Raw genomic sequence first — 25,293 nt, 5'->3', positions numbered from 1 at the left:
AAGTATAAAGTCGAAATTAAAAATACCTAGAAACGCAACGGCTGCTTTTAATTTGTAGGAATGCCACTTTTATTTTGGAAACTAACAGGAAGGGGACAGGGAACACAAGCGTCAGACTAGAGTTCCGCATTTAAAGCGACCTGGTTTCTCGGGTACAGATAAGCTTAATGCCAGCGTAGGTCTAAGAGTTTAACCAGTGATGTGGCTTTAAATACACTTTATTTTTTATTAATGACGCGATAAGTAAGTGCTCCCGGGCCGCGGCAGGACGGAATAACCGTTCAAAGGAGCTCAAACCCCGAAAAATAGACGGTATGTAGTTTCTTGAAGTTTCGGTTTCAACTTAACGTGAATTGTTTTCTGGTTTGTTTGCTAACGCGAACGCTCGCAGCTTCACGCTTTTCGCTTTCACATCCCAAACCCGACAAATGACAGCATTAACTTCCACTGGACGCTGCTGTGTCGACGAGAAACGCAACAGAGAGCGGGGTCTGCTTTTTCCATTATTTGGCCATTTTCCTCATGGACAGTTGTTTGGCAGCTTGTACTGGAGAGAAGAAGTAGCCTGGACTTTCCCCACAGTAATAACACGGCGTCATGTGATCATTTGCTCGACTTACTTCAAAACTAACTAGAAACTTTCTTACTAGAAAGTTTAGGAATGTCTTCAAAATGTCGCTTTGTGTGTTTATTCTGTGACTATAAGAGGATCATGTCAGTTATGTGAATAACCAATATTTGAATTTATAATTGTTGTCTTTCCATTTGAACAGGAATGAGCAGCAGCCTGTCTGAAGAGATGGAGGAGGTCAGGAGGAGAGCCCAGTCCCTTCTCTCCTCCTCCGGTTCGGCCCAGGTTGTGAAGGATGATGTTCAGGCCATGGTCTCCATCGCTCTGCCTCTGTCAGAGAAGTACCGTGAACTGGCAGCTGTGGACATACTGAGGAACAACTCCCCAGGCCGCAACAGGCAAGAGGTAAAGTTTTCTCCCAGCTGTAGTATTGCTGAAGCTGTGCCGCGCAGTGTTACCGGCATATACATCTTTTCCTAGTGTACTTGTCAGACTTAATAAAAAAATAAAATACACCAACGTTTGCTATAACAAGAGAAAAAAAATGTTCTTACAGATATGAAAGTTGATTTCTGGTTTTACTTATGTAAATGTAACACTTATACAGCATAAACATTAAAAACCAGTGCATATTGTACACAAAGTTTGTAACATATAGTAAAATGTTTCCATTGAAATGTTTTCCCGTATTTACTGTAGGGTACTGTCTATTTTACAGCTGTTTGTAAATGTGTGTCATCTTGTGTCGTAATCCCACCTGGATATTTGTCTCTTCTTCAGGTCCTGGAATATTTGTCTAGACTGGTCAAAGCTCTCAGTATTCTGGAAAAGTACGGCTGCAACCTGACCTGTCCCACCAGGCCCAGATACTGGAGGAGTGTCAAGCACAACAACCCGGTTTTTAAAAGCACTGTGGACGCTGTCAAGGTGAGCAACAACCTGAAGAGTTACTGTCTACATCAAAACATTCGTGCAGATCTTCCCTTTTTACAAGGCCTTTTCACTGTATTTCTGCTTGTACTATAACATTAAGAGAGATGCAAATTTTGAAGAGTTTTTTTGAAAATTAAGTCGATGTTCTTGCAGAAATTAACATTAAAAAAGAGGACACACAAATCGTACTCGTGTAAGGATCAACATGGGTGATTTCTATGTTGCCAGATTAGGTTTTATTTATATTGCCGCCCGTTTTTTTCTCCAACAGGGAGGGCGGAATGTCTTGCATCTTTATGGTTACACCAATCAGCAGATTGATGGCCTGAGTTTCCCAGATGAAGTCAGCGAACCAGATGCTCAAAAAGTTGCTGCAGTTACACTGGAGGTCATGACCTTACGCTCAGAGGTTGATATGCTCATTAAGGTTTGTATCTGTGTGTAATCAGTCATCTTATAGCTGTAAACATCTGTAATCTGCAGTTGTATTTAAGCAGGGGTCTCAAACTCAAATTACCTGGGGGCCGCAGGAGGCAGAGTCTGGGTGAGGCTGGGCCACATCAGGTTTTCCAAAAAAAAGAAAAAAGCTTTGCTAAAAAAAAAATGTAATCTTCAGTTCTTTAACTTCATGGGTTCTTCTGAACATGAACGGTTCTTCTGAACATGGCTTTTCAGCGCTTCCTCTCACATAGCTGAGCCACATTTGGTTTGAGGGAGCAGTTGAGACCCTCAGTATGGCTTGAAGATGATAGTAAGGCTGGACCTGTACTTGGACTGAAGTTAAAGTTAGATAAAAACAGTCTTGAATTAGACAGAGGATCACTTTCTTTCTCTGATTCAAGTGAACTACACGCACACACACAAAATGATGGTGCACATTAGGTAGAAAGTACCAGGATAACTCAAACATGCTCATTTCAAACACAGTAAGACGTAATAATTCTATGACGGTAATGTGATGTTACGCGGGCGCCTCCATAGCTGTGCAACGTTTCTCTGCTTGCATCAAGCCCGGCTGATGGCCCCGCCCCCTGCGCCGTATACTCCTCTGTGATTGGCCGGTTCGTTCAGCTCCAGCTTGCACGCGGTAAAGTGCCGTTCATATAAACCTCGCGGGCCGCAATCGGCCGTCTCCGCGAGTCTGAGACCCCTGTGTTTAAGCATTAAACGATATTTCATTTCTGGTTTGTTTAGGGAACACATCCCCACTTAGAATACTTCAAAGGCATCATCCCGTTCATCACCCAGCAGGTCAGTACCAACATCTGCAGTGTTTTTTGTCTTTTCTCTTTGTTTTATGTCTTGGATTCTGTCGGTTTTTCTGTGGGAGTAGGGCGGGGGGCACGCACACACACACACACACACACACACACATCCGTCATATGAAATTCCTAAAATAGTTTAAAAGGAAGTCATTTAAATCCGATTTCATATTCAGTATTCCTATATTCAGTGGTGTTGTTTACTGGCAGAAATGAATCCAATGTGAGTGGGAGGCCAGTTCCCATAGTGGATGACAGATGAAAATGAAGAAAATGGATCTGTGATTTGAAAGGAAAGTGAAAACCCCAAATACAAAATATCATCAGTGTCAGGTAGAATACTGGTTTGTAATAAAGGTAGTGATGGACTGTAAACACTTAGTTTTACCTCCTTATGTAGGAGTGTTTTTATGCTCACCAGGTGCTTTGCTGTTAGCTGAGAACATTAACAAAGACATTTTGACACGAGGATCTAGAGGATCACATCATCACACTCTCCCACTTTTTAGGTTTTCATTTTACAAAGTTTAAATTTAGACCTTCAGTATCTGGACTGGTTAGTTGTGAGAACTGTGTTTTGTATCGTGTAGGCTACAGCTGTTATTTCAAACCTACAGGTACATTTTATATAAAAAAATAAAAGTATATTTAACGCAATAAGCAGCGTTAAAGGACTCAGAGGACTCAGAGTTACACTGACACTTGTTACTCCACGTTTCTTCAGGACGGCCCGACGAGGGACTCTGTGGTTGTCCAACCTGAAGAGGACCAGCACAAAGACAAACCCCAGGTGTTGTCACTTGAACCTGCTCAGGACCCTGGACTCAGACAGCCTGTCAAACCGTTAACAGGTGAGCTGTCGCCACACCACCAACTTGCTGGTCATTATTGAGAAAGGCAAAAAGAGATGAAACTGTATTTTACAGCTTTGTTGCACCTTTTATTTCTGTGTGTGTATGTGCGTGAATCAGGGTAACTTGATGTCACAAGTACTGTAAGTAAGTGATTTTAGCCTCATTATGACAGGAATTACATGGATTTGTAAAATGAAGTACTTACTGTGGTCCTGTGGTCCGTTTAGCATTTTAACATGTGTTGACCCACCTGTAGCTGACATTATGCTGGATTAGTTTTTAGGGCATGTTGCTCTCTTGATGTTTGATTTTTTTTTTTTCCTGTCATCATATTGGTTCCCAAAGATGTCGGGGTGGAAATATTTACAGCAATCAGAGTAGTCAAAATAATTTGGACTTAGTTAATTTTTACGCACACGGTCCAGATTGTGTTACAATTGTAGAAAGATTAATCCGGCCTTCTTTCAGAACAGTCTAGCATTGTGTTTTATCTACAGAGTTATTCCTTTGTTTGTTCTTTATTTTTTTTGCACCACTAACATTTTACTATTGTACCTAGAACACAGAAAAAAAAAAAACTCATTATCTCCATTATTTGTCCACGTTCTCTTGCAGTGAGCGAATGTAATATGTGTGGCGGCACTTCATCAGTCGTTTGTCCGTCCTGTGACCACAAACCTTTCTGTGATGCGTGTGATGACCTCTTTCACCGCCACCCCTCCAGAGCCACTCACAAGAGAGACAAAGGCGAAGAGGGTATGCAGGTTTTAGTGCAGTATTGCATCAGAGAACCCCCAATGTAATAAATGTTATTTTAAATCGTCGTTTCTTGTTTTGTTTTTTCCTCGTGTGTTTCAGTGGCTGTAGAGACCTGCTCCATCTGTGGCATTTCCGCTGTGCATGCTCAGTGCTCCACCTGCTCCCAGGGCTTGTGCCTCAACTGTGACAGGCTCTACCACTCTCACCCTGACCGCAGACAGCATAACAGAACTATTGTTGCATCAGGCAAGACTTCCAGGTGAGGCCGACAGGAACCAATTCACTGTCAGGCTCAGTTTAGCTTCCCTGTGGTTAAAGATCTGGATAGTAGGTTTGATTTGTACACAGCCATCATCCTGTCCTGCTCTGCCATGGTGACACCAAACCAAGAACCTAATTATCAGGTTCTGGAGGAGGATTTTAGGCCAAAGGATGACAATCAAGCCTAAATAAAGAGGCTCCACAACAAGATCTGTAGCCAAAAAAAAAAATAAAAATAAAAAAAAAAGGAAGCTGCAGGAATCATGCAGAAAGCCTCATTAGCTACTGAAAAATATTTCAGAGAGAAGTAAAGAACGTTCGGAGATTTTGTGCTCAGCAAGTTGTCCTGTGCCTTATGGAAGAGATTACTTTATATTCCATAGCTGTGGTTTGACAATGTAAGAAGCGGATATCTAGAATAAAATTATGTTTTCCTTGCTCTTCTGCTGTTTTTCAGTCCTTCTCTGTCCCCTTGGGAGTGTGCACATTGCACTACAGTCAATGAGATGCAAGCTGTTCTCTGTTCGACCTGTGAACGTCCTCGACTCGCCACAGCTGCTTCCACAGTCCCAGAAAGCCCCATTTCGATCCCTACATCACCAAACACGGGTCAGACTTGATAAACTTTATTTAAAATAAAGATACAGGTATAGAGGGTGATGTCTAATGAAGTACAACGTGCTAAAATGATGATGAGAGAATGAAATGAACCAAACAGATAAGTTACTGTGTAATAATGTACCTTCTTTAAAATTAAACTTTATTTGTTGATTTATTTATTTTTTTTAAGGAATAGAACAAAGTTACTGTTTAAAGGTTTGGAGTGAGTTTTCGAATTGTTGTCTCTCTTTGATCCCTTAGAGTGGCAGTGTAAGAGCTGCACAGTGATGAATCAAGGCAGCAGTATCCTCTGTGAGGTCTGTGAGCGCCCTCGTCTGGCCACTCGTCCACCCGTCACACCGGTTCTGTCCAGTCCAGGATCTCTGTCTGACTCTGGATCAAAGGTTGTCTCTCTACTGCTGTCTCTTAGCATCTCTGTCATTATTTCTGCTGGGGTTATAATGTCTGAGATCTGGGAGGGAAATTATGAAAAAAATCATAGTCAACCAGTCTGCACTTGCTTTTAAGTCATCATGTACATATTTTAGTGTAATTTCTTCAAGCTTTTATGTATAATTTTTGTCTTTTTTTTGCCTTCTTTGTTCAGTCTGTTTCACAGTGGACCTGCCAGTTCTGCACCTACCTAAATACAAAGCCCACTGTAGTGTGTGAAATGTGCAACCTGTCCAGTAAAGACTCTACCGGGGATTCTCTGCCCCGATCGCTCCAGCAGCCTCTGCCCAACACTAAGGTTCAGCCTCAGCTCAGTGGGAGGCCTCAACCGAAGCCCAGAGTCAACATGGATCTGAAGAGACAGAACATGATGAAGGAGGAAGGACTGATCCTCATCAGCCAGATAAGAGTAGGTCCTCGTCACAAAGTTGAACACAGGAGTTTATCTTTGAGAATATCTACAGATATTATTGTTTCAAATAATAAATAATTCGCCAACAATCCACAACCAACATCTCCAGATGTTTTGCTTTGTCAAAGCCACAAATATTCACTTTACTATTGCATAAGTGTCTTAATATTTGCTGATTAATCTCCACGTCAATAGACTCATAATTTCCAATTGGAAGTTTATGTAGAGATTGTCTGTGTCTCTGCTTTGCAGGAAGCAGAAAAGCGTGGCATCAGCCCGGAGGAGGTGTACGCAGCTCTCTGCAAGTGCGGTGGCAGCAACCCCTGTGAGTGGCTAACATCGGAGCTGCCTCACCTGCTGGATGAAATCTGCGCCATGGCAGCTTCGGTGCAACTGAACTACAAACCAGGAATTTCTGGGATGCTGTCCACAGTGGAGAAAGACGGAGACGAGTCGGAGGAGAGCGCACCTAAAGCCGCAGGGGAAGATGTGAAGCTGTCCAGAGCTGAAGCCAAGCTTGCCTGGTTGGCAGCGGGAGGAGACACTGACAGAGCAGTGGGACAGCTGCTGAGAGACAGACAGGTCAAGGTAGGAAAATGTAAAGAAATGTAGACGTACTGCCGCTACAACCGCAGGTTCCATTAGCTGTAATTTCTGCTAGTTGTGCGAGAAAGTAGCTGTTGTCGTCACCAGTGAACCCACATTATTGTTACATCATTTTGGGATTTGATTTTTTTTTTTGCCTTTTTTTTAAATTCATGAGAAACATAGAACTCCAGATTTAAGAGCTTAAGTAAAGGTCAACAGGTCAACTCATGCCTCCGGTTTACACAGAAGCAAGTCAGCAGTTTTCTTAGGACTTCAGTCAAAAACTAAATTTCACATGTCTCTTATGCAAGTTTCATTCTTTCTCTGAAATGTTTTTTGCCACCCAAGCACATTTCAAAGCACCCAGCTTTCCTCCTCCTTGTATTATCTCAACAACTTTAAGTGTTCAAAAAAGAAAAATACAATCCATTTGTCTCACTATACATTGTTGATATACTAGCAAAGCTAATAAAGGGAAGAACATTTTCTGAACATGTCGTGTGCAATGTCTTGCATTGTCCAGAAGAGGGAGCAGAGCATCAACAAGTGTCTAATTTTAAAGCTTGATAAATGTTAGAAAACAGGATGTTTCAAGTGCCTCCAGGCTTCCTGACCTTGAAAGATAAGTCAGAACAAATTCTCTGGTGTGTAGACAGGGGGACAGGACTGTAGGAGGCTTGTGTGGACTCTGTTGACCCAGTTAACGAGCAGATAGGAAGAAATGTTTATCCTGAGGGCAGGAGAATTACTGCAGAAAATGTTTGACTTCCACACCAGTGACACTCAACTTTATAAATGGTACAATGTAAAATACCTTCTATCATATGAAATCAAAGGAAAATTGGCAAATCCTCACTTAAGAAGCTGAATGTAGTTGTTAGTTAATGACTCGATTGATGATCCGTCTTAATTACTGATTAATTTGCAGTTAAACAATTAATTGAGTGAAACATTTAAACCTAAAACTCTATAATCTTGACTTTTATTGAACTTCCCTCCCTGTTTTGTCTCGGGGTTCAGATGAGGGAGCTTCACTCTCTGGGTTTCCGAGATGTGGCCCAGTGTGAGGAGGCCCTGCGGCTGAGCGGCGGTGAGGTGAAGGGGGCTCTGTCTCTGCTTCAGCGCCCTGTCCTGGAGCCCTTCCATCAGCGAATCTGGGCCGACCAGCCCGAGCCTCCGATTGATCCCAAACACCCCGACAAACAGGTTAGTCTGCAGCAGGTCACCTGAGGGCTTTGACTGTGTGCAGCTGCTACCTGTGACGTGGGCGTGAGGCGACTTCGTGCACTGAAAAGAAAGGCCACCAGCTATATTTGGCTGGTTTGTGTTTCATGCTCCATTTTATTTTAAATTGTGAAATGTTTTTGTCGCTTGTTTCCCTCAGAGGATGTGTCGGCGTCTGCTGGCCTTGTACGACCTGCCCAGCTGGGGGCGCTGTGAGCTCGTTTTGTCTCTGCTCCAAGAGCCAGGCGTCACCTACTCCCTGGAGGATGTAGTTCAAGCTGTGAAGGAGTCGCATGACAAGGACTTTATCAGGCGTCTCCTGAACAACGAGTGTCCCTGCTGTCTGAGCATCTTCCCACGCAGTAAGGTGGGTCTGCGACGAGCGAGAAGATGGTTCAGGCTTTTTCTCTTAAGATATATTTAATAATATAACATACAGGAACACAAACATGTTTCATGCAATTCAAATGCATGTTAGAGGAAAATGTTAACGTGTTCTAATATCAAACAACAGTACATCTTTATGATGGTTATTAATTTCACCACCTTGTTGGCTGAGTTGAGATGGAGTAAAAAAACAGGCTTTGTTGCATCGAAACACACACAGTAACTCGTCAAATCAGTTTTATTTTTAAATGCACGGCGGGAAACTTTCTTCCTCCCTGTGTTTGCAGATGCAGTCTCTGACCTCCTGTCAGTGCTCGGTGTGTCACGAATGCTTCCGGCTGCACTTCACCATCGCGGTGAGAGACAAACACATCAGAGACATGGTTTGTCCCGTCTGCGGCGAGCCCGACATCAACGACCCCGAACAACTGGACAGCTACTTCTCCACCCTGGACATACAGGTACACTATGAGTAGCCAGTATCATGACAGTACATTCAGTGTAAACAGGGAACTAGTAACTCAGTTTGTCTGCAGCTGCGAGACTGTCTGGATGTGGACGTGTACGAGCTGTTTCACAAGAAGCTGACTGAGCACGCGCTGATGAAGGACCCAAAGTTTCTGTGGTGCTACCATGTGAGTTCAGCAAAAAGCCACAAACACCTCCTACCAACACCATTCCCTCCTCTACCAACACCTCCTTTTCTACATCTTCTTCCTCTACTACATCCTACCTCCACCTCCTCCTCTAATGAATATCTACTTTATATCTTTGTCAGTGCACCTCTGGGTTCATCAATGATGGAGACCAGCTGAAAGTCACCTGCCCATCGTGTAGGAAAAGTTTTTGTGCTCAATGCAAGAAACCTGTAAGTACTCTGTCTTATCTCAACTATGAAATGATTGTGACTTTTGACTTTCCTATAACTTTACCTATATCTCTGGTCTTAGTGGGAGCCCCAGCACCAGGATCTGTCCTGTGAGCAGTTCCAGCAGTGGAAGAGGGACAACGATCCAGAGTACCAGCGGCAGGGCTTGGCTGGCTACCTAAGGGACAACGGCATCAGTGAGGCTCGCCACAAGTTTTTCCTGCAACCACAATCACAAGTTTAATTTAGCTATTTCTCCCCTCAACATTTGTTTTTACATCAGTCATCCTCACCAGTGTTTAACTCGGTTCCTCATTTTTACTGAGCTGACACAAGGATTCACGTTTGAGCTAACACAGCTGGCTCACGCTGTCCTACATCATGTAGCTTTCAGTAACTGCTACACAATACTTCTTTATCTCAAAAAAATAATATTGTAAATGAATGAATTTACCGGGATGTTGTTTCCTCTTGCAGCCTGTCCTCACTGCAGGTTCCAGTACGCTCTGACCAAAGGTGGCTGCATGCACTTCAGCTGCTCCCAGTGCAGGTATCAGTTCTGCAGTGGCTGCAACAACCCCTTTCAAAAGGTGAGATTGTTGCATCATCAAGAAACAGCATGATTTGATCCACTCAATGACTAAAGTACATGTTTTATGTGTGATCACCAAATAGACACTTTTAGAGGCTACATTCACGAAGCCTGGTTAAAAACACTTCCTGCTGCTGTGACGAAATCTAAAATACTTTGGGTTGTTGAATCTAATATAAATGATTATATAAGGTTCAGTTACTACCAATTGACTTGGATTAATTTTCTGGTAAGTTTTTGATCAGCTTGTAGAAGTTTACGGTCTTTCGGCGGATCGCTTATTGCTCCTTAACATCTGATTATTTATTCGTGAAATCATTAGCAGATTGAAATAGAGACATAATTGCCATTTTGTCGGAAACTTTATAGACTTCTGCCAAAGTCTAACTGAACTCAAAGGCTTCTCTGCATTTGTACTATAGTCATATCAATTTTGCTTGCAGACGAAATGTAAGACGCCCTCGTGCATTTGCACTGGTCTACATGCCCATCACCCACGTGACTGTCTCTTTTATCTAAGAGACTGGGAGCCGCCGAGACTTCAGGCCCTGCTGCAGGTAAAGATGGTATATATGCATTGGGTTATGACTAGTCAAATATAATAAAGTACACAATGGCACGACTTGGTATATTATGGCAGTGTTTGTTTTTTTAGACCTGTGTTATCAGTGTTATTGCTCTAAAACTAAAGAGAGTTTGGACATCCTTTAAATTGCGGGTATTCAAATCTTAAGTTTCATTTACAGATGTCTTATTTTTCCCAGCCTACCCAGTAATATTACTTTTAATTTTGTTTTTTTTTTTAAGAGAGGCGGTGTGGACTTCAACACAGATCCTGGAACTCAGACGGGTAAAACTTTTTGTTTATCTGCTGAAAAAGTCTTGTTTCATTAGGGTAAAGACCTGGAATTCAGACAAATACCTAATAAGATTTAATAAACTTAGTCTCATTTATGAAGCTCGGATCTATAGTACGTTAGCAGCATCAGATTATCGAAAGCAAACTTTTGGTCTCATTATTGTTCCAGATGCACCAAATGGTTTCTCTTTTAGTAAGACAAAGGCAGTTTTTAACCACCAGGACTTTGATAAGTCCAAAATATTATAATTCTAACAATAAACATTTAAAACTAGACCAATTCCCTTTCTGCTTTTAAATTAAGTTTGCATTTAGTTACTTATTTAAATCTGTTATTGGGACAATTGAGTCACTGAGGTTGTTGTCTTTTCTTTGAACCAGACGCATGTGGTGTGATGGAACAGAAAGATGAAGGAGGTCAGCAGATTGATTCACCTTGTGGCATCCGAACACAACCCGGACAAGCTGGACTCTGCGAGTGAGAGAGAGAGAAGTTCATGGTGTTTTTAATAATGGCCATTATTTTCAATACAAGTTTTCAAATGTCTAAATCTTCAAAAGCAAAAACACCACCTCCTACCAACGCCCCCACTTCCTCTTCTAGCTCCTACCACCACCTTCTTCCTCCTTTTCTACCTGTACCACCACCTCCCTCTTCTTCTAACTGCACCTTCCTATGCACTTAAATCTATTTTCAAAAATTCTTTTCTGCACTTGCATCTCATGAAACACTACTTCTGATATGACTTTGATGTTTTTTTCCTTGACTTTAAATTTTAGCTGCCTTGTACCTCGGTCGGTTTGGTTAAGTGACATCTGCCAAAGGGCTAAATGTAAATCAAACACAGTTTGTGCTCTGTACACCTGGGCACCATGGCTGCATTGTGCCAAAACATTATTTAACAAGTAGTTTTCTTGAAACCTTAACCTAAATCCTTTAAAGAGCCGTTTCCCCAGATTAAGTGGTACCATGTGTTTGTGCAGGAAGCACTACAGGGAGTATCTGGTCAGTCTGATAAACGCTCACTCTCTGGACCCGGCGCTGCTGTACGAACCCAACGAGCTGACTCGGGCCTGCGAGAGATACCAGGTGGACACGCAGCGAGGAGAGCACGAGGAAGACGGCGCTTACTATGCTCGACTGCTCAGGGTGAGAAATTAATCATAACTGTAGGAAAATAGGATTAAATAAAACTAATTTAACAGATTTCAACCTCTGGTATAATTTCTACAGTATAATAAGATAATCACGTTTCCACTGACATGTGCTAACGTGTGAAACGAGGGTGACAACATTCGTGCAAATTGAAAAACAAGCTGATCGTCTCTCACTGTGCAGCTCTTTTTAAAGCATTGTTGCTACTGACTGACTAATGAACCTAAAATGAAGTTTGTCAGTGGCTTCCAGCTGACAACTCTGCTGCCACTGTGGGTAAATCCCCTGCAGACTAAAAGTGCTTTGCCCATAAACCACAGTGAGGAGAAAAATAAATAAAAAATCCATTTTTACATTTTCTACAATGACTTCCACTAATGTTTTATATTTGAACTTTCCCCGAGCATAGAAAAGAGGAAACATTTCTGCATGTGGTCTGCACAGTGCGGAGGCTGTAAAACCTATTGACTCATATGTGAGGCGAGTGCATTTCAGTCAGGTGACAGGGCTCCGTCTCTGCCTCCTAAAACCCCCATCCTAACTGCAGTAAAACCGGGCATGTGGCAGTGGTCTCTAGTGGGATTAGGTGTTTACTGGAAGCTCACTGGTTTAATTTACCAAACTGGCAGCAAGGATCCCGACCCCTCAACTTGTCTGGAGCTGCTGTAGCTGTACGGGTTCAAGTCATCAGCGTCGGCTTCTAGCTTCTTCCCATCTTATTCCACTGCACCTTTAAGGCAAAGCAGAAAAAAAAAAACAGGTTTATAGACTAAACATATGCAGATTATCCCCTGAGAAAAAGTCGAACAAGTCATTTCTCAGCTTTCTATTGTGTTTACATGCCTCTCCTCCACCTTAAAGCTGCGGTTTATCACAGGTGATAAATTACTCACGCATCATGTGAAGGTGGGGTGTTCCCCTTAGTCATCAACTGGAGTTTCACTACAGTATTGATCTAAATACAGAATCAGTTCCCAAGAGTTTTCAAAGTGAAGTCTTTGAAGATGCACTTTTACAGTCTTGGATAACCAACTTAACCTTTTGGCTTTTTTTTTCCCTGACAGAAACTGATGGAGGTGCCTCTGGGGGAAAAAGTTCCACGAAACAAGTAAAGATTCCTGAACAGCACATCACTGGCCGTCTTCACACAACATAAGAACGAACGAGAGGATGATTCAGTTTCCTTTAAAATACTTTTGGTCTCCACCCTTTCACAACACTCCTCACTCAGCCAAACTGAGTTGTCAACAAAAGAAAATACATTTGTGAGGCAGCTGGGCCTGATTTGTGACATTGTGGTTTTCTCTGTTGTTCCCCACAGTGGAAAATTAATCTATTCCCCCTATGGTGATCATAAATCACTTAAATCAGATCTTTGTGGTTTTTCCCTCAGCTTACGCCAGACAAACATGTCTTCAAGTAACAATCATACACTTTTCAAGTTACAATCAATCAAACTTTTCAAGTTACAATCATAAACTTTTCAAGTTACAATCATAAACTTTTCGAAACAAACCCGTTTGATTTGTCAGTTAACTCTTTTAAGAATCCAACAGTTTCCCGATTCATCTTGTGCAGGTACATAAAGGAAATAATCTTTGGAAAAGTGTCATGATGAAGTAATTTAACAAATTAAACATGTTTGATGGATGCGACTCAATATAATTTTTTAAATGTAAACATTCTTACGGCGCTAAATAAAGTGTCAAAGAGGGGTTTTTATATTTCTCGGTATACACTTAATTACACACAAATTACTGGTAAAAAGTAACTATGTACTGTAATAGAAATACCTTAATTGTACTTGAGTATTCACTACATTACAAAAGGTAAATATTTTACTTTACTTTTATGTTAACTATAGTTTAGAACTTGTTCCTAGTGTGAAAGCAGCTAACAAATAGTACATAAAGTAATGATCATGTTTTCCAATTTGCTCCATCCTCACCAGCTGCCACATTAAGGTGATGAACACATTCTGCTGAAAGAGTTGTTACATTTGGTACTTTAGTAAAAGTAGCAATACCATCTTTTAGTAGCTCTAAAGTAAGTGATCTGCTAACTGACTGAATTTGAAAAGCTTTTACAGTATATACAGTGTTAAATACTAATGAACGTTTAATATTCTACACACATTTTGCTATAGTTACATGTATTCATCAATTCTGAACTTTTACTTGTAGAGTATTTATACATGGTTGTTTTATCCATAACAAATATAAATATCTGCACTAGCAACTGTAAATGTGAAAGACACGGCCAACATTTGTAGTAAAAAAAAAAAAAGGGTTAAAGATCTTTTTTACTATAGAGACTTTGTAAAAATCCCTTAAATCTTTACCAGCAGCTGTTTTTGTTCTAAACAAACTACTTCTTTACATATAATTCATTAGATGAGGACACAGTGGACGAATACTACAATATTACTAACATTGTACTAGAGTAAATGTAAAACCTCTTGTAATGAGTACTTTTACTTTGTGTGTAAATAAACTTTAAATATAAATGTATATTGCTATTTTTTTTTCGTTCTTCCGGTTTATCCCGTGAGTTTAGTGTCGCCACAGCGGACCATTGTCTGCATGTTGCTTTGGCCCAGTTTTTACACCGGATGCCCTCCTGACACAAGCCTCCCCAATTTCCGGGCTTTGACCAGCACTGCACCGCTGGGGAGGGGAGTGAGTGTGTTAGGGGTTCGGTGTCTTGCCCAGGGACACTTCGACATATAGCCAGGGCCGGGGATCGAACCCCTCACCCTGTGGTCCGTAAATATACTAGATGTATCTTAAGACCGGTTTAGGTTGTGTACATTTTTACATGCTCGTGCCCGTTGTCGCCCCCCAGCGGCGCGTCCGCGCAGCGTTTCCCTAAAGTCACGTGATTTCGGGGAAAAGGAGCGTCCGCTCAGAGGCAGCGGAGTCCGCAGCTCCGAGCTGGAGAGCAGACATCGCCAGTCCGGAGGAACCGCGGAGGAAACAACCGAGGTACACGAAACTTTTCTGTGCTTCCCTAATTTGACACCTTAGCGTCTACATTTGACAAACGTTTCTAAATATGGCGGGAGCCACTTCTGATTTTGGTTCCTCAACCAGACTCAATTTTAAAAAAGGGCTGATTTTAGAAATAAGCCGTTTTGTGTGAAGCCTGTTTACTGTCTCGGGCTGAGCTGGAGCTGCACACACGAGCCTTCAAGTTCTGTTTCCTTAACCCGTCGATACTCGGTCCTTTCTGCGTCTGACTTTTTCCATTGTATTGTTGTTTTTCTAGCGCTCGTTGTGGTAAAAGGGATGAGTTGCGACATGCATGTGATGTTCTACTGACTTGTTACTTTGTCTCTGATGCTTCTGTAGTAACTGAGGAGCCATGGCCGCAGGGAGAATGCGCTCCACACGAAGGCTGCGCTCGTGGATCGTCGAGCAGGTGTGTGTGTGTGTGTGTGTGTTAAAGTGTGTGTGGGGGCGCTGATAAGGAGGGGGCGATGGAAGGAGGGGAAGGAAAGGAAAACAGAGAGAAGCCTCAACCATCACTGACATGGGAGTAAACTCACCTAAATGATGTCGGTGCATTTGTTGTTTTGATCTTTGGTTAACTGATTGTTTAGCAGGATATTTCCATTCATAACTATGTAATTCATAAAGAACGTAAATGTTTATTTCTGACATAATAGAAACCAAACAAATAACCAGGGACATAATCAGCCGCTTAATCATAATAAAATAGGAAGTTGTGGCCCTGCGGTGTAGTATCAACATAAACTGTATTCTTACCTACTAATCTAACTAGATTTACACATGATGCGTTCGGGATTTTATCATTGCTGTTTGTCTAGACTAACAAATACAGGAGTGAAATGGGGGATTCAGCCATGAAGAACGCAGGATTTTCCCTGCTATCAAAAACAGAACCATGGGAACTTTGCTAAAATGTCCTAATTGAACTTGTTTTATAATGTGTGAGGCCTCCATGTAAAAAACAAAACAAAAACACTAACAGGACAATGATCCGCTTGTACTTTTTCATAATAGGTACTTCTGAGAAGTACGTTTTGTTCAAAATACTACAGTTACATTTTCAACTTCTACTAGTGCATGCATACTTTTACACAGAGTAAATATTCTGAAAAGTTTTTCCATATTCGACAAGAAGGCTGCAGCTAAATGTTAAAGCGTTTACTTGTTAAAACAAGTTTTAATTTTAAAAACCATTATTCATCATTATACCTCAGTTCATTACTGCATATAGAATCTTCTCGATTCGTGGAAATATTTGGAGAATGTTTTCCTATGCAGTACATTTAATACATATTTGATATTAGATTGTGTTTTTTGGTTTTTAAAAGATAAAAACTGGGTGTTTTCATTCTGTGTTTACGTTTGATAAAGTCCTGGTTACTAAAAATGTAATGGGCACATAAATTAATGATGGAAATAAGTTCAATGCAGCACATTTAAGTTAAAAAAAAGGTATTTTTCTGTTTTACATCAAAGTAAACTGAACATCTTTGGAGATTCTGTGAATTAGTGATGGATTAGATGAATTAGTTTCTGGACTGACTCATTAAGAAGGACCATAAATATCAGTTGCACACTTAAAGCACCCAGAGCAGCACAGCATGATAAGACAGAAAACATTCGAGCTTACTGGTTGGTCTTTATCAAGCTTAGCTCGACGTCCTGACAGTGCTGCCCAGATCAAACGTGGCTGGTTAACTCAGCTGACCCCGATGCTCCAGTCCTAACCCATCACAGACCTGCACGTAAAGACACGGTCCAGGTTCAGAAAATGAGGTGGGAGGCGTCACACGGTTAGGAAACGTTTACAAAAACAAAGGATTTCAACAGGCTTACAACAGCAGACTACACTGAAACTATGAGACAGGATTTTCCCACTAAGCCTCATGAGTCCTACAGTTTTTCCAACATCCTGCAAAGAGAGAACTAAAACGTTTAAATACACCCAGCAAGTGACTGCAACCTCCTGGTTTAACACCAACTCCCCAGCGATGCTGAAATTCTCTTCCCACAAGTTGTCCCCAAGGCAGACTGGGGACAGTGGAAGACAGAAAGTTCTCCTAGTGGAAAAAGTTGATTATACAGCATGAAGACTATTGGGTCGCGTACAAATACTCATGTTTGTGTTCAGTACAGTCATAAACGGAGGATTGTTAACACATTTTACATAGAGTTAACCATATTGTTGTACAGTAGTTTCATAATGAATGTTGATGAGGAGGCTGAAACTAGTTGGTTACTTTGGAGGTGCAGTTCTCACATGAAATAATCCACCATGATGTATTTAATCAGTAATACACCCAGTAAATTAAAAAAATGCTTTACTAGCTGCATCATTAGTGGCATTTACAGCAGTAAATATCATCCAATAATACAGTCATTCTGTATAGCAGTACTTATATTTGGTACTTTAAGTACAGAACAGTTTGGTGCCAACACTGTTTTACTTGCATGTTTAAAATGTATTTTAGAAGATGTACTCAGTGCTTCAACTTAACAATAGAATCTGAAGTGGTACTTCTAGTATTTCTTGTAGTGCAGTACTTTTTCAAACAAGTATTTACATCATTACTTAAGTGTTGACTTCAACGCTACTTGAATGTAAATGGAGTGAGTACAAAGTGCAGTACTTTTCTCTGAGATGTAGTGAAGTTAATGTATAAAGTGGCATGAAAAGAACATACTTAAGTAGATTTGTACTTTGTTACTTTCCATCACTGTATGTTTTGGGAGCAGCAGCAGCACATGTCTGTGCATGGACAGTGATTCAGGGACACATGACCGGAGCGGCTGATGTCCGTCGTTCAGAGCCGTTTCTGTCCTCTGCTCCTTATTTTAAAGCTCTGAGGACACAGTTTGTCAGCTTGTGTGTCTGTGTTTGGTGGCTGCAGGTCAGCAGTGGGAAGTACCCGGGGCTGGTGTGGGACGATGACGCCAAAACTATGTTCCGTATCCCATGGAAACACGCCGGCAAACAGGATTTCCGCAAGGACGAGGACGCCGCCATCTTCAAGGTCAAGATGTGTTGCTTGGCTCTGAACATTGTCACATAAAACTCTAAACTTCGAAACCTGTGCCAATAACCACCGTGTCTTCCTCAGGCTTGGGCAGAGTTCAAAGGAAAGCTGACGGACGGGGGACAAGACAACCCGGCCTCCTGGAAGACCCGTCTGCGCTGTGCCCTCAACAAGAGTCCAGAGTTTAAGGAGGTGAATGACCGAGCCCAGCTGGACATCTCAGAGCCTTACAAGGTGTACCGCCTGGTGCCCCTCCACGAGCAGGGTGAGACTCCGACACACGCTCTTAATCCTCACCTGCTTTTTTTATGCACAAACTCATTTGGGTTTGGTGGTGTTTGATTTTACATTGAGACCTTACAGGCAGCACAGTTGTTACCGAGTCGTATATTGACCAAAAACTAACCACAAAAAATTATATACGACATATCTAACAGAATGTTAATGATTAATAAACGTCACAAATCCCGTGAACTGCTCGGTATGTTAATATATTTACTATCAAGATAATCTGATATCAGCTGATTATCAGGGGGTTTTTTTTGTTTTGTTTTTGGTTTTGTTTTTGTTTTTTACAAGATACAGTATTAAAAACTGGGTGTTTTCATTCTGTGTTTACGTTTGATAAAGTCCTGGTTACTAAAAATGTAATGGGCACATAAATTAATGATGGAAATAAGTTCAATGCAGCACATTTAAGTTAAAAAAAAAGGTATTTTTCTGTTTTACATCAAAGTCAACTGAACATCTTTGGAGATTCTGTGAATTAGTGATGGATTAGATTAATTAGTTTCTGGACTGACTCATTAAGAAGGACCATAAATATCAGTTGCACACTTAAAGCACCCAGAGCAGCACAGCATGATAAGACAGAAAACATTCGAGCTTACTGGTTGGTCTTTATCAAGCTTAGCTCGACGTCCTGACAGTGCTGCCCAGATCAAACGTGGCTGGTTAACTCAGCTGACCCCGATGCTCCAGTCCTAACCCATCACAGACCTGCACGTAAAGACACGGTCTCAGGTTCAGAAAATGAGGTGGGAGGCGTCACACGGTTAGGAAACGTTTACAAAAACAAAGGATTTCAACAGGCTTACAACAGCAGACTACACTGAAACTATGAGACGGCATTTGGTTTGTAGTGTAGTTTCATAATGAATGCTTGTGTTTATCCAGCTGTCATCCAGCTGTGCAGAACAACCAGGCTAGTTACAGCAAACCGTTACGTTCACTCCTGACTATTATGTCAATTACTTGATTAACCCATCAGGGGTTTGGTCAGTAAAGTGCAGTGACCCCGAGAGACAAAACACAAATGAAACAACACGGGCTCCACTTTTAGGAAGAACACTGAAAACAGACAAACGCTGTAGACGCATCCTGATTGTACATTTAACGCATAAAACACAGATACAGTACTGCTGCATTGTAACTACATTGTTTATGCAAATAATGCAATTCTGCTTTTATTTCCTCCTAATGCCATTTTAAAATGAGCCTTTAATGCATGTGCAGGGCGTAAAGGAGTCAATTTACATCACCTTTGTGTTGTAAAGCTGCTACACAAATACATCTGCCATGCATCACTGGAACATGGTGACCCAGTGAGGTAAAGCCAAAGTCCAACTCTGATGACGTCTTCAAAGGGTTTTATCTGCAGGTGGAGCAGCATAGATGGATTTAATTATTCAGATAAGTCTTATCAGCTGCAAAGAGGAGGTTTAAAGTTTTTTTTATGTTTGGAAGAAAACAGCTGAGCTCCTAAGTTTTTTTTGTGGTTTAAATCAAAAAGATTTTTTCTATAATGCATTTCATAAGCCAGATCTCATAAGTATTTAAAAAAAATCATTCCTTTTTAATTAGTTTGATCAGATTAATCTATTTGAATATGGAAGTGCAGACTTCTAGTGACTCAGTTTCTTAGTTTATCATTACAAATTGGGGAGAATAATTAATCTAAACTAAATTACTGCAACAGTTATTGTTAATCAGCAGACAGAAAAATAGGCCGTAGATATTTTAATCATTTAAGTGTTTCAGCTTTTTGGATCAGATTACAGAGTTGCTGACATGTTACATTCCTCTGGGTTCTCCAGTTTCCTCCCACGGCCCACAGTCGTGCATTTTAGGTTCATTTGGGACTAAATGGTTGTCTGTCTGTGTTGCTGTCCCTGCATTGGCCCTGAGAGACAATTGCCAAACTGTTGTTCACCCGGCGACAGCTGGGACCAGCTCGCACCCCCACAAACATGCACTTTAGATGATGGAGGAAAATATGAACACGTCAACTCTTACTCTGTAAAGTAGGGAAAGAATTTAGCTGCAGGCCTCAACACAGAGACAAAAAGTCACAAACTCATCACATTAAATTCTCGCTCAGTCCCTGAGATTTTCATCGTGACACAAACAAACTAATGGACCTAAATAAGACTGGACTCATCAGTGTGTGACCCGTTTATGGGCACTGACCTAATAAAATAGTAGCAGTGGTGGTCGTTTAGTCAACAATCACATCTTCATAACGGCATAAAAGTCCAGTTAAAGCTCTTCACACATTTACGTAACCTTCACTCTTTGGTAGCAAAAAAAAAGAAATCACATTGGCACAAAACATTCTAGCATTACACAATGTGAGCATGAACTCTCCTGCCCCGTCCCTCCCTGTCTATTATTGTCTCTATAAAAACACGTCGTCACCTTTTCCACAGAGTCAGATCCACTCGCTTCTTCTTTTTAGCTCCTACACATCCTTATCTCGTTTGGCTCGTTTGTATGGTTCTACTTTGAGAATTACATGTGTAACATTACATGCACTTTACATTCACACGACTTAAACACAAAAGGCCACTTTGAGCCACATATCCAAAATGTAAAACAGTTGCACTTTGTCTGCTCATGTTATTGTACTGACATCCTTCTCACTTCCTTTCTGCTCAAATGACTGATACAGGATTTACTGCCCCGACTGTTTTTGTACAGGGATTTTATTTTTCATAATGTTTTATGAAATTCAAACTAATTTTCCTCCATTCATTCTCTTTTTGAATGTCTTTACAATGCATGTGCAGACTTATATAATGTACAGCAAGTTACTTTGCAGTGGATTTGTATTGTAGAGCTGCTACACAAATGATTCTGACATGTCTTACTGTAACCTGACCCAGCAGGAAAAGACTGCGGTCAAACTCTGACAAAGCCTGTAAAGCCTTTTGCTGTCACGTACAGCTGTTTTCAATTCCGACTCAAGGAATTTTAAGAATATAAAACATTTTCTAATCTGTGTTGGAAACAAGTGACACTCAGGGCGAAATGGAACAACATTTACACAACTGGCCAGTTGTGCCATCAGCTCTGCAGTGAGCCGACACTGAAGTCAGAATGGTCAGTCAAATCTACACTCTCCGGAACTCGGACCAAGTAGTTTACTGAGGGAACTAAAGCACGAACGTAGCTTTAATAGGTCAGAAGCTAATGTGACTAACTGGTCAGACTCGATTTAACGCTTCCCCTGTGTTTAGGTGTGATTGTTCCTGAAAAGAAAGGCAAAGAGAAAAGCAGCAGGAGGTCGAAGAGGAGGAGCAGTGACTCAGAGAGCGACGGCATCGGTCAACTGAAGCAGATCAAAACAGAGGAGGTCACGTCTCAGCTGGTGAGTCAGCCCCAACAGGAAGAGCTGCTTCCAAACTATTTGGGAGCCTCCCAATAAAGTGCTCGTTTAATAGCAGCTTAGTCCTTCTAGCATGTTAGCATGAAGCCCAAATGGACGGAGGCTGACTAGACACTGGTTGGAAGTTATTGATTAATTCCTGCCCCGTTGTTTGTATGTTAAAGATATTTGTGTTACTACACTGATAAGAACTAGATAAGAATTGGTTGTTTGTACTAAAAACTACATAAAATCGGGTCTTAAAATCTTATAATAACATTAGAATATAGAATTCTGGGAATAAAAGTGGAAAAAAAACGTCCTGGTGTCGATTACATGAGAACCAAACATCTGTGGGAGTCATTTCACTCTGCTTCCCACTGTTGGACCATCACACTAAACAAACAGGACCAGTCATGGTCAATGACAGACATGACGGTGTCTCTCGTCCTTTTCAGTAAACACACACAGACTTTGTCTTTGTTCAGACTATTTACATGTCTCATTAAGTCTTTCTGCTTCTCAGAGTGTTGAAGATGCACTGCTGCAGAGTGACTTCACCATCCACATAGAGGAGCCTGCTCAGCACACCACCACCACCACCACCACCAGCACCACAGCGAGAGATGGTGAGGTTAACAGAATTAATGTGCAGCGTTTACAGTACAGGCTACAGAGGCAGATTATCAGTCATCTTGTGAGTTTCTAAATGAAGATGTCTTGTTAAGATACTGAGCTCAGGAAACAGGCAGATTTATGTTTTGGGCATAAACACATTCAAGTTTCTAATTAGGTCTTGTCAAAACATAAATTGGATATAATTTGGTTTTCTCTGCTTTGCAAGATGAGACCCTGTTCTCTCACTTCAGAAGGTGATACAGTCTTGCAGTTTCCAAATTAAGGTCAGGGTTATATATGAAATCTGATTACTGACTTTCCACATCTATGCCAGGATTTACAGTAAGCACAGGTTCCTGCATAACCTGAATTTTTAGACAATCCTGTTCCCTGAGTTCATTAGTGTGACGTTACCCTGCATTTCACCATCCCACAGACAACTGATACTGGTCAGGGATTTATATAATTACTCCAAAACAGATCCATCACGTTTTATGTCCAACTATCCTCTGATTATCTGCCTCTTGCCCTGTGCAGCGGTTGATGAGATCACCTTAGACGTGCGGATCCAGGAGAGTGTTCCTGCTCCTGCAGAAGGTAAACAACTGATAACATTAACAGCTGAACAGGTTGTCACGTACTCTACACGTTTAGAATCCTCAGCTCCAACTTGCTATTGCTACATGTAGTCTCATCTTTTATTCCCTCCTCTTATAATAATGCATTTTGTAGAACAAATCCATTAGCCTTTTATTCTGAAAGGTAAAGCTCTCCTCTCCCTCCTCCTCTCTGTCCACAGCCCAGGACTCCTTCAATGTGACCGTTCTTTATTTAGGTCAGGAGGTTCTCAGACGTCAAATCCAGGGCACTGATGTCCGGATAATGTACTTGCCTGCCTCTCTCGTTCCCCCGACGCCTGCAACCCTGAAAGCCAGGTTCCCACGCATCCCGCTGCCCGAGCCGCCCTCCACGCTGCCGGCCAGCCAGGAGCTTCAGGCCCTGTTCACCCTGCTGCCCTTCATGGAGAAAGGGGTGGCGCTGACCTCGACAGCGCACGGCGTTTACGGCAAGAGGTTCTGCCAGGGCAGGGTCTTCTGGACGGGGCCGCATACGACCACACCGGGGTTGCACAAGATGGAGAGGAACACAGAGCCAGTGCTGCTGTTCAGCAAAGAAACCTTCAAACAACGTGAGTCATTCAAGTCAAGACTGATGGTTAACACTGAAAAAGGTGGAGGCCTGGCTGCAGATGTAGGTCAGAGTGTGCCAACGTCTCTCCCCTCATAACTACTCCACCCTGTTGTCTAAGCCTGACCAACGTTTTCATAAAGTTCATAATCTGCTGAAATCAACAACGTGCGGTTAATAGTCTTCCTTCCTGCCAAGATAGTCAGTCTGCAACCAAGTTCCGCTGCTGCAAACAGCCCAGGTTTAATCTTTGGCTTTGAATCTCTGTAATTCAGTCCGAACACACCGAGCGACAGACACTTCCTGCCACCAGCATTATTTCAGTAGTTGAGGTTTTTGTTTAAGAAGTACTTGAGGTCTCTAAAATGGAATATGGTTATTTGAACATTAACAAAGTTGAAGTTATTTATTTACATTAAGGTCATATTTTCATATTTGTTAGATTTCAACACATTGCACATTTAATATATTCTCTAGATTCAATGAAAACGAATCTGCAAACATTTTAAAACTGATAAAGATTATTTTAATGCAAAATATTTTTGTGAATCCGAATAGAGAATATGAAACGTGAGCTCTTGTTGTATTTTATTGGATATTGTGTTATTCAGGTAAAATAATAATAATAATTTTAAGATGACTCAGTTGACATTTTCTGAAATGTTTGCAGTTATAAAAGGAGAAATTAATCCCCAAAAAAAAAGCTTTTTCAGTTGCAGTCGCACTTTCAGCCTGATTAGCTCGTAGACAAACCTTGAACTCTGTCTTGCATAACTGATCGTGTCTTTTTGATTTTCTCACACTCAGAACTGGATAATTTCCGTTCAAACAACGGCGAACCTCCTCAGTGCGGCATCACGCTGTGTTTTGGAGAAGAGCTGAGTAACACTGAAGACCCCTCCAGAAAACTTATCATCGTTCAGGTAAAGACTTTGTGCATCCTGTCGGTTTCTGCCCATCTTTACTCTCAACACTTTTAAGGCTACTTCATCTGCATTTTCCTGAAGATATAAATCACTCTCATAACCATAGCCCACTCACATTTTCTGTTTCACTGTGAAATAAATTACATTAAGGATGATAAAAGCTGCAAGTTCAACATTAGTTTAAAGACCCAGTAAAACTAAAGAATCTAAATTTAACAAAAACCCACTGTTTTAGTTTGCTGATCCTGTATATGCTGCCAATTTCCTGGAAACAATGCTCACAATTTCTTAAAAACAAAGTGACCTAAATAAGTTGAACGTCTCTGAGAAAGGTCTGCACTAATCTGTGCAAGAGCTTATATTGTTATATTCAAGGTGAGGTGCATCCACACACTGGGCCTCTGCTTGGTCCGTTCTAATAAATCCAGGAGCAGAAATCGGTCTTTTTGGGTTCTGCACTACAGCACAGATCCACAAGCCAGGAATCAGTTATGTGGCACATGCTTTAACCATATGTGCCCTGGACAAAACTGCACTTATTAGAGGACCCTTCCGTATAGACATCATGTGCTAAGAAAATGTTATGCAATGTGTGTACAGTACGAAACATATTTAAAAGTATAGTTCAGTCTTTGAGAATTACAGGACATTATGTAGTAGGTGCATAATGTCTTCTTTGAAACAGACGTCACTATGCGCCAGTTTTCCAGCCCAGCAAATTGACCTTAGTTGTTAATATTAGAGAAAATAAGCTCTTAGCTTCTAGAGAATTTGAATCTCCAAGAAAGTTTTTTCTTCTCCAGTCATTATATTTTTATCCCCCTTTACTAAAATAATCATATTAATCCATATCACTGAGACAAGGAGGATGAAACGTTGACCTCGGCAGGATGTAGTTGATCGTAGCAGGGAGTCGCTCGTGTTGGCAGAAGACGGTGAGGGTAAGAGAAAACCGAGAAAGGCAGGAAGAGCAGGAAACACTGAACACAAACAAACTTCTGGGTTAAACGTTGACTGTCCTCTCTGACCTTTGTCTGCTGTCCTGGAGGTTCATAGCATCTCACCTGCCTAATTAACTGCAGTAATCCACACATTTGTTCCAAATGAT

At 41.4% G+C, this 25,293-nt stretch overlaps 1 protein-coding gene across 1 annotated transcript in view; it reads left to right on the top strand.

The window, feature by feature from the left end:
* Positions 1 to 109: 109 nt before the first annotated feature.
* Positions 110 to 25,293, top strand: part of irf9 (interferon regulatory factor 9) — a 28,709-nt gene continuing 3,525 nt past the window's right edge. The window contains exons 1-33 of the mRNA XM_067487020.1: positions 110 to 312; positions 774 to 976; positions 1,352 to 1,498; positions 1,776 to 1,931; positions 2,699 to 2,755; positions 3,491 to 3,617; positions 4,236 to 4,376; positions 4,479 to 4,638; positions 5,098 to 5,249; positions 5,502 to 5,644; positions 5,848 to 6,102; positions 6,358 to 6,693; positions 7,714 to 7,899; positions 8,078 to 8,284; positions 8,592 to 8,765; positions 8,841 to 8,939; positions 9,083 to 9,172; positions 9,255 to 9,369; positions 9,650 to 9,762; positions 10,208 to 10,321; positions 10,572 to 10,614; positions 11,005 to 11,101; positions 11,608 to 11,773; positions 12,844 to 12,887; positions 15,047 to 15,057; positions 15,141 to 15,199; positions 17,682 to 17,804; positions 17,892 to 18,072; positions 21,326 to 21,456; positions 21,980 to 22,082; positions 22,609 to 22,668; positions 22,871 to 23,260; positions 24,067 to 24,182. Coding sequence (XP_067343121.1) covers positions 776 to 976; positions 1,352 to 1,498; positions 1,776 to 1,931; positions 2,699 to 2,755; positions 3,491 to 3,617; positions 4,236 to 4,376; positions 4,479 to 4,638; positions 5,098 to 5,249; positions 5,502 to 5,644; positions 5,848 to 6,102; positions 6,358 to 6,693; positions 7,714 to 7,899; positions 8,078 to 8,284; positions 8,592 to 8,765; positions 8,841 to 8,939; positions 9,083 to 9,172; positions 9,255 to 9,369; positions 9,650 to 9,762; positions 10,208 to 10,321; positions 10,572 to 10,614; positions 11,005 to 11,101; positions 11,608 to 11,773; positions 12,844 to 12,887; positions 15,047 to 15,057; positions 15,141 to 15,199; positions 17,682 to 17,804; positions 17,892 to 18,072; positions 21,326 to 21,456; positions 21,980 to 22,082; positions 22,609 to 22,668; positions 22,871 to 23,260; positions 24,067 to 24,182 — 4,497 coding nt within the window. The 5' untranslated portion in view covers positions 110 to 312; positions 774 to 775. The remainder of the gene's footprint in view (positions 313 to 773; positions 977 to 1,351; positions 1,499 to 1,775; positions 1,932 to 2,698; positions 2,756 to 3,490; positions 3,618 to 4,235; positions 4,377 to 4,478; positions 4,639 to 5,097; positions 5,250 to 5,501; positions 5,645 to 5,847; positions 6,103 to 6,357; positions 6,694 to 7,713; positions 7,900 to 8,077; positions 8,285 to 8,591; positions 8,766 to 8,840; positions 8,940 to 9,082; positions 9,173 to 9,254; positions 9,370 to 9,649; positions 9,763 to 10,207; positions 10,322 to 10,571; positions 10,615 to 11,004; positions 11,102 to 11,607; positions 11,774 to 12,843; positions 12,888 to 15,046; positions 15,058 to 15,140; positions 15,200 to 17,681; positions 17,805 to 17,891; positions 18,073 to 21,325; positions 21,457 to 21,979; positions 22,083 to 22,608; positions 22,669 to 22,870; positions 23,261 to 24,066; positions 24,183 to 25,293) is intronic.

Source organism: Channa argus, chromosome 19 (genome assembly GCF_033026475.1).
Source record: "Channa argus isolate prfri chromosome 19, Channa argus male v1.0, whole genome shotgun sequence".
In the NCBI taxonomy this organism is placed as follows: domain Eukaryota; kingdom Metazoa; phylum Chordata; class Actinopteri; order Anabantiformes; family Channidae; genus Channa; species Channa argus.
The sequence above is the reverse complement of the archived record's forward strand: the minus strand, read 5'-3'. Positions and strand labels throughout refer to the sequence as shown.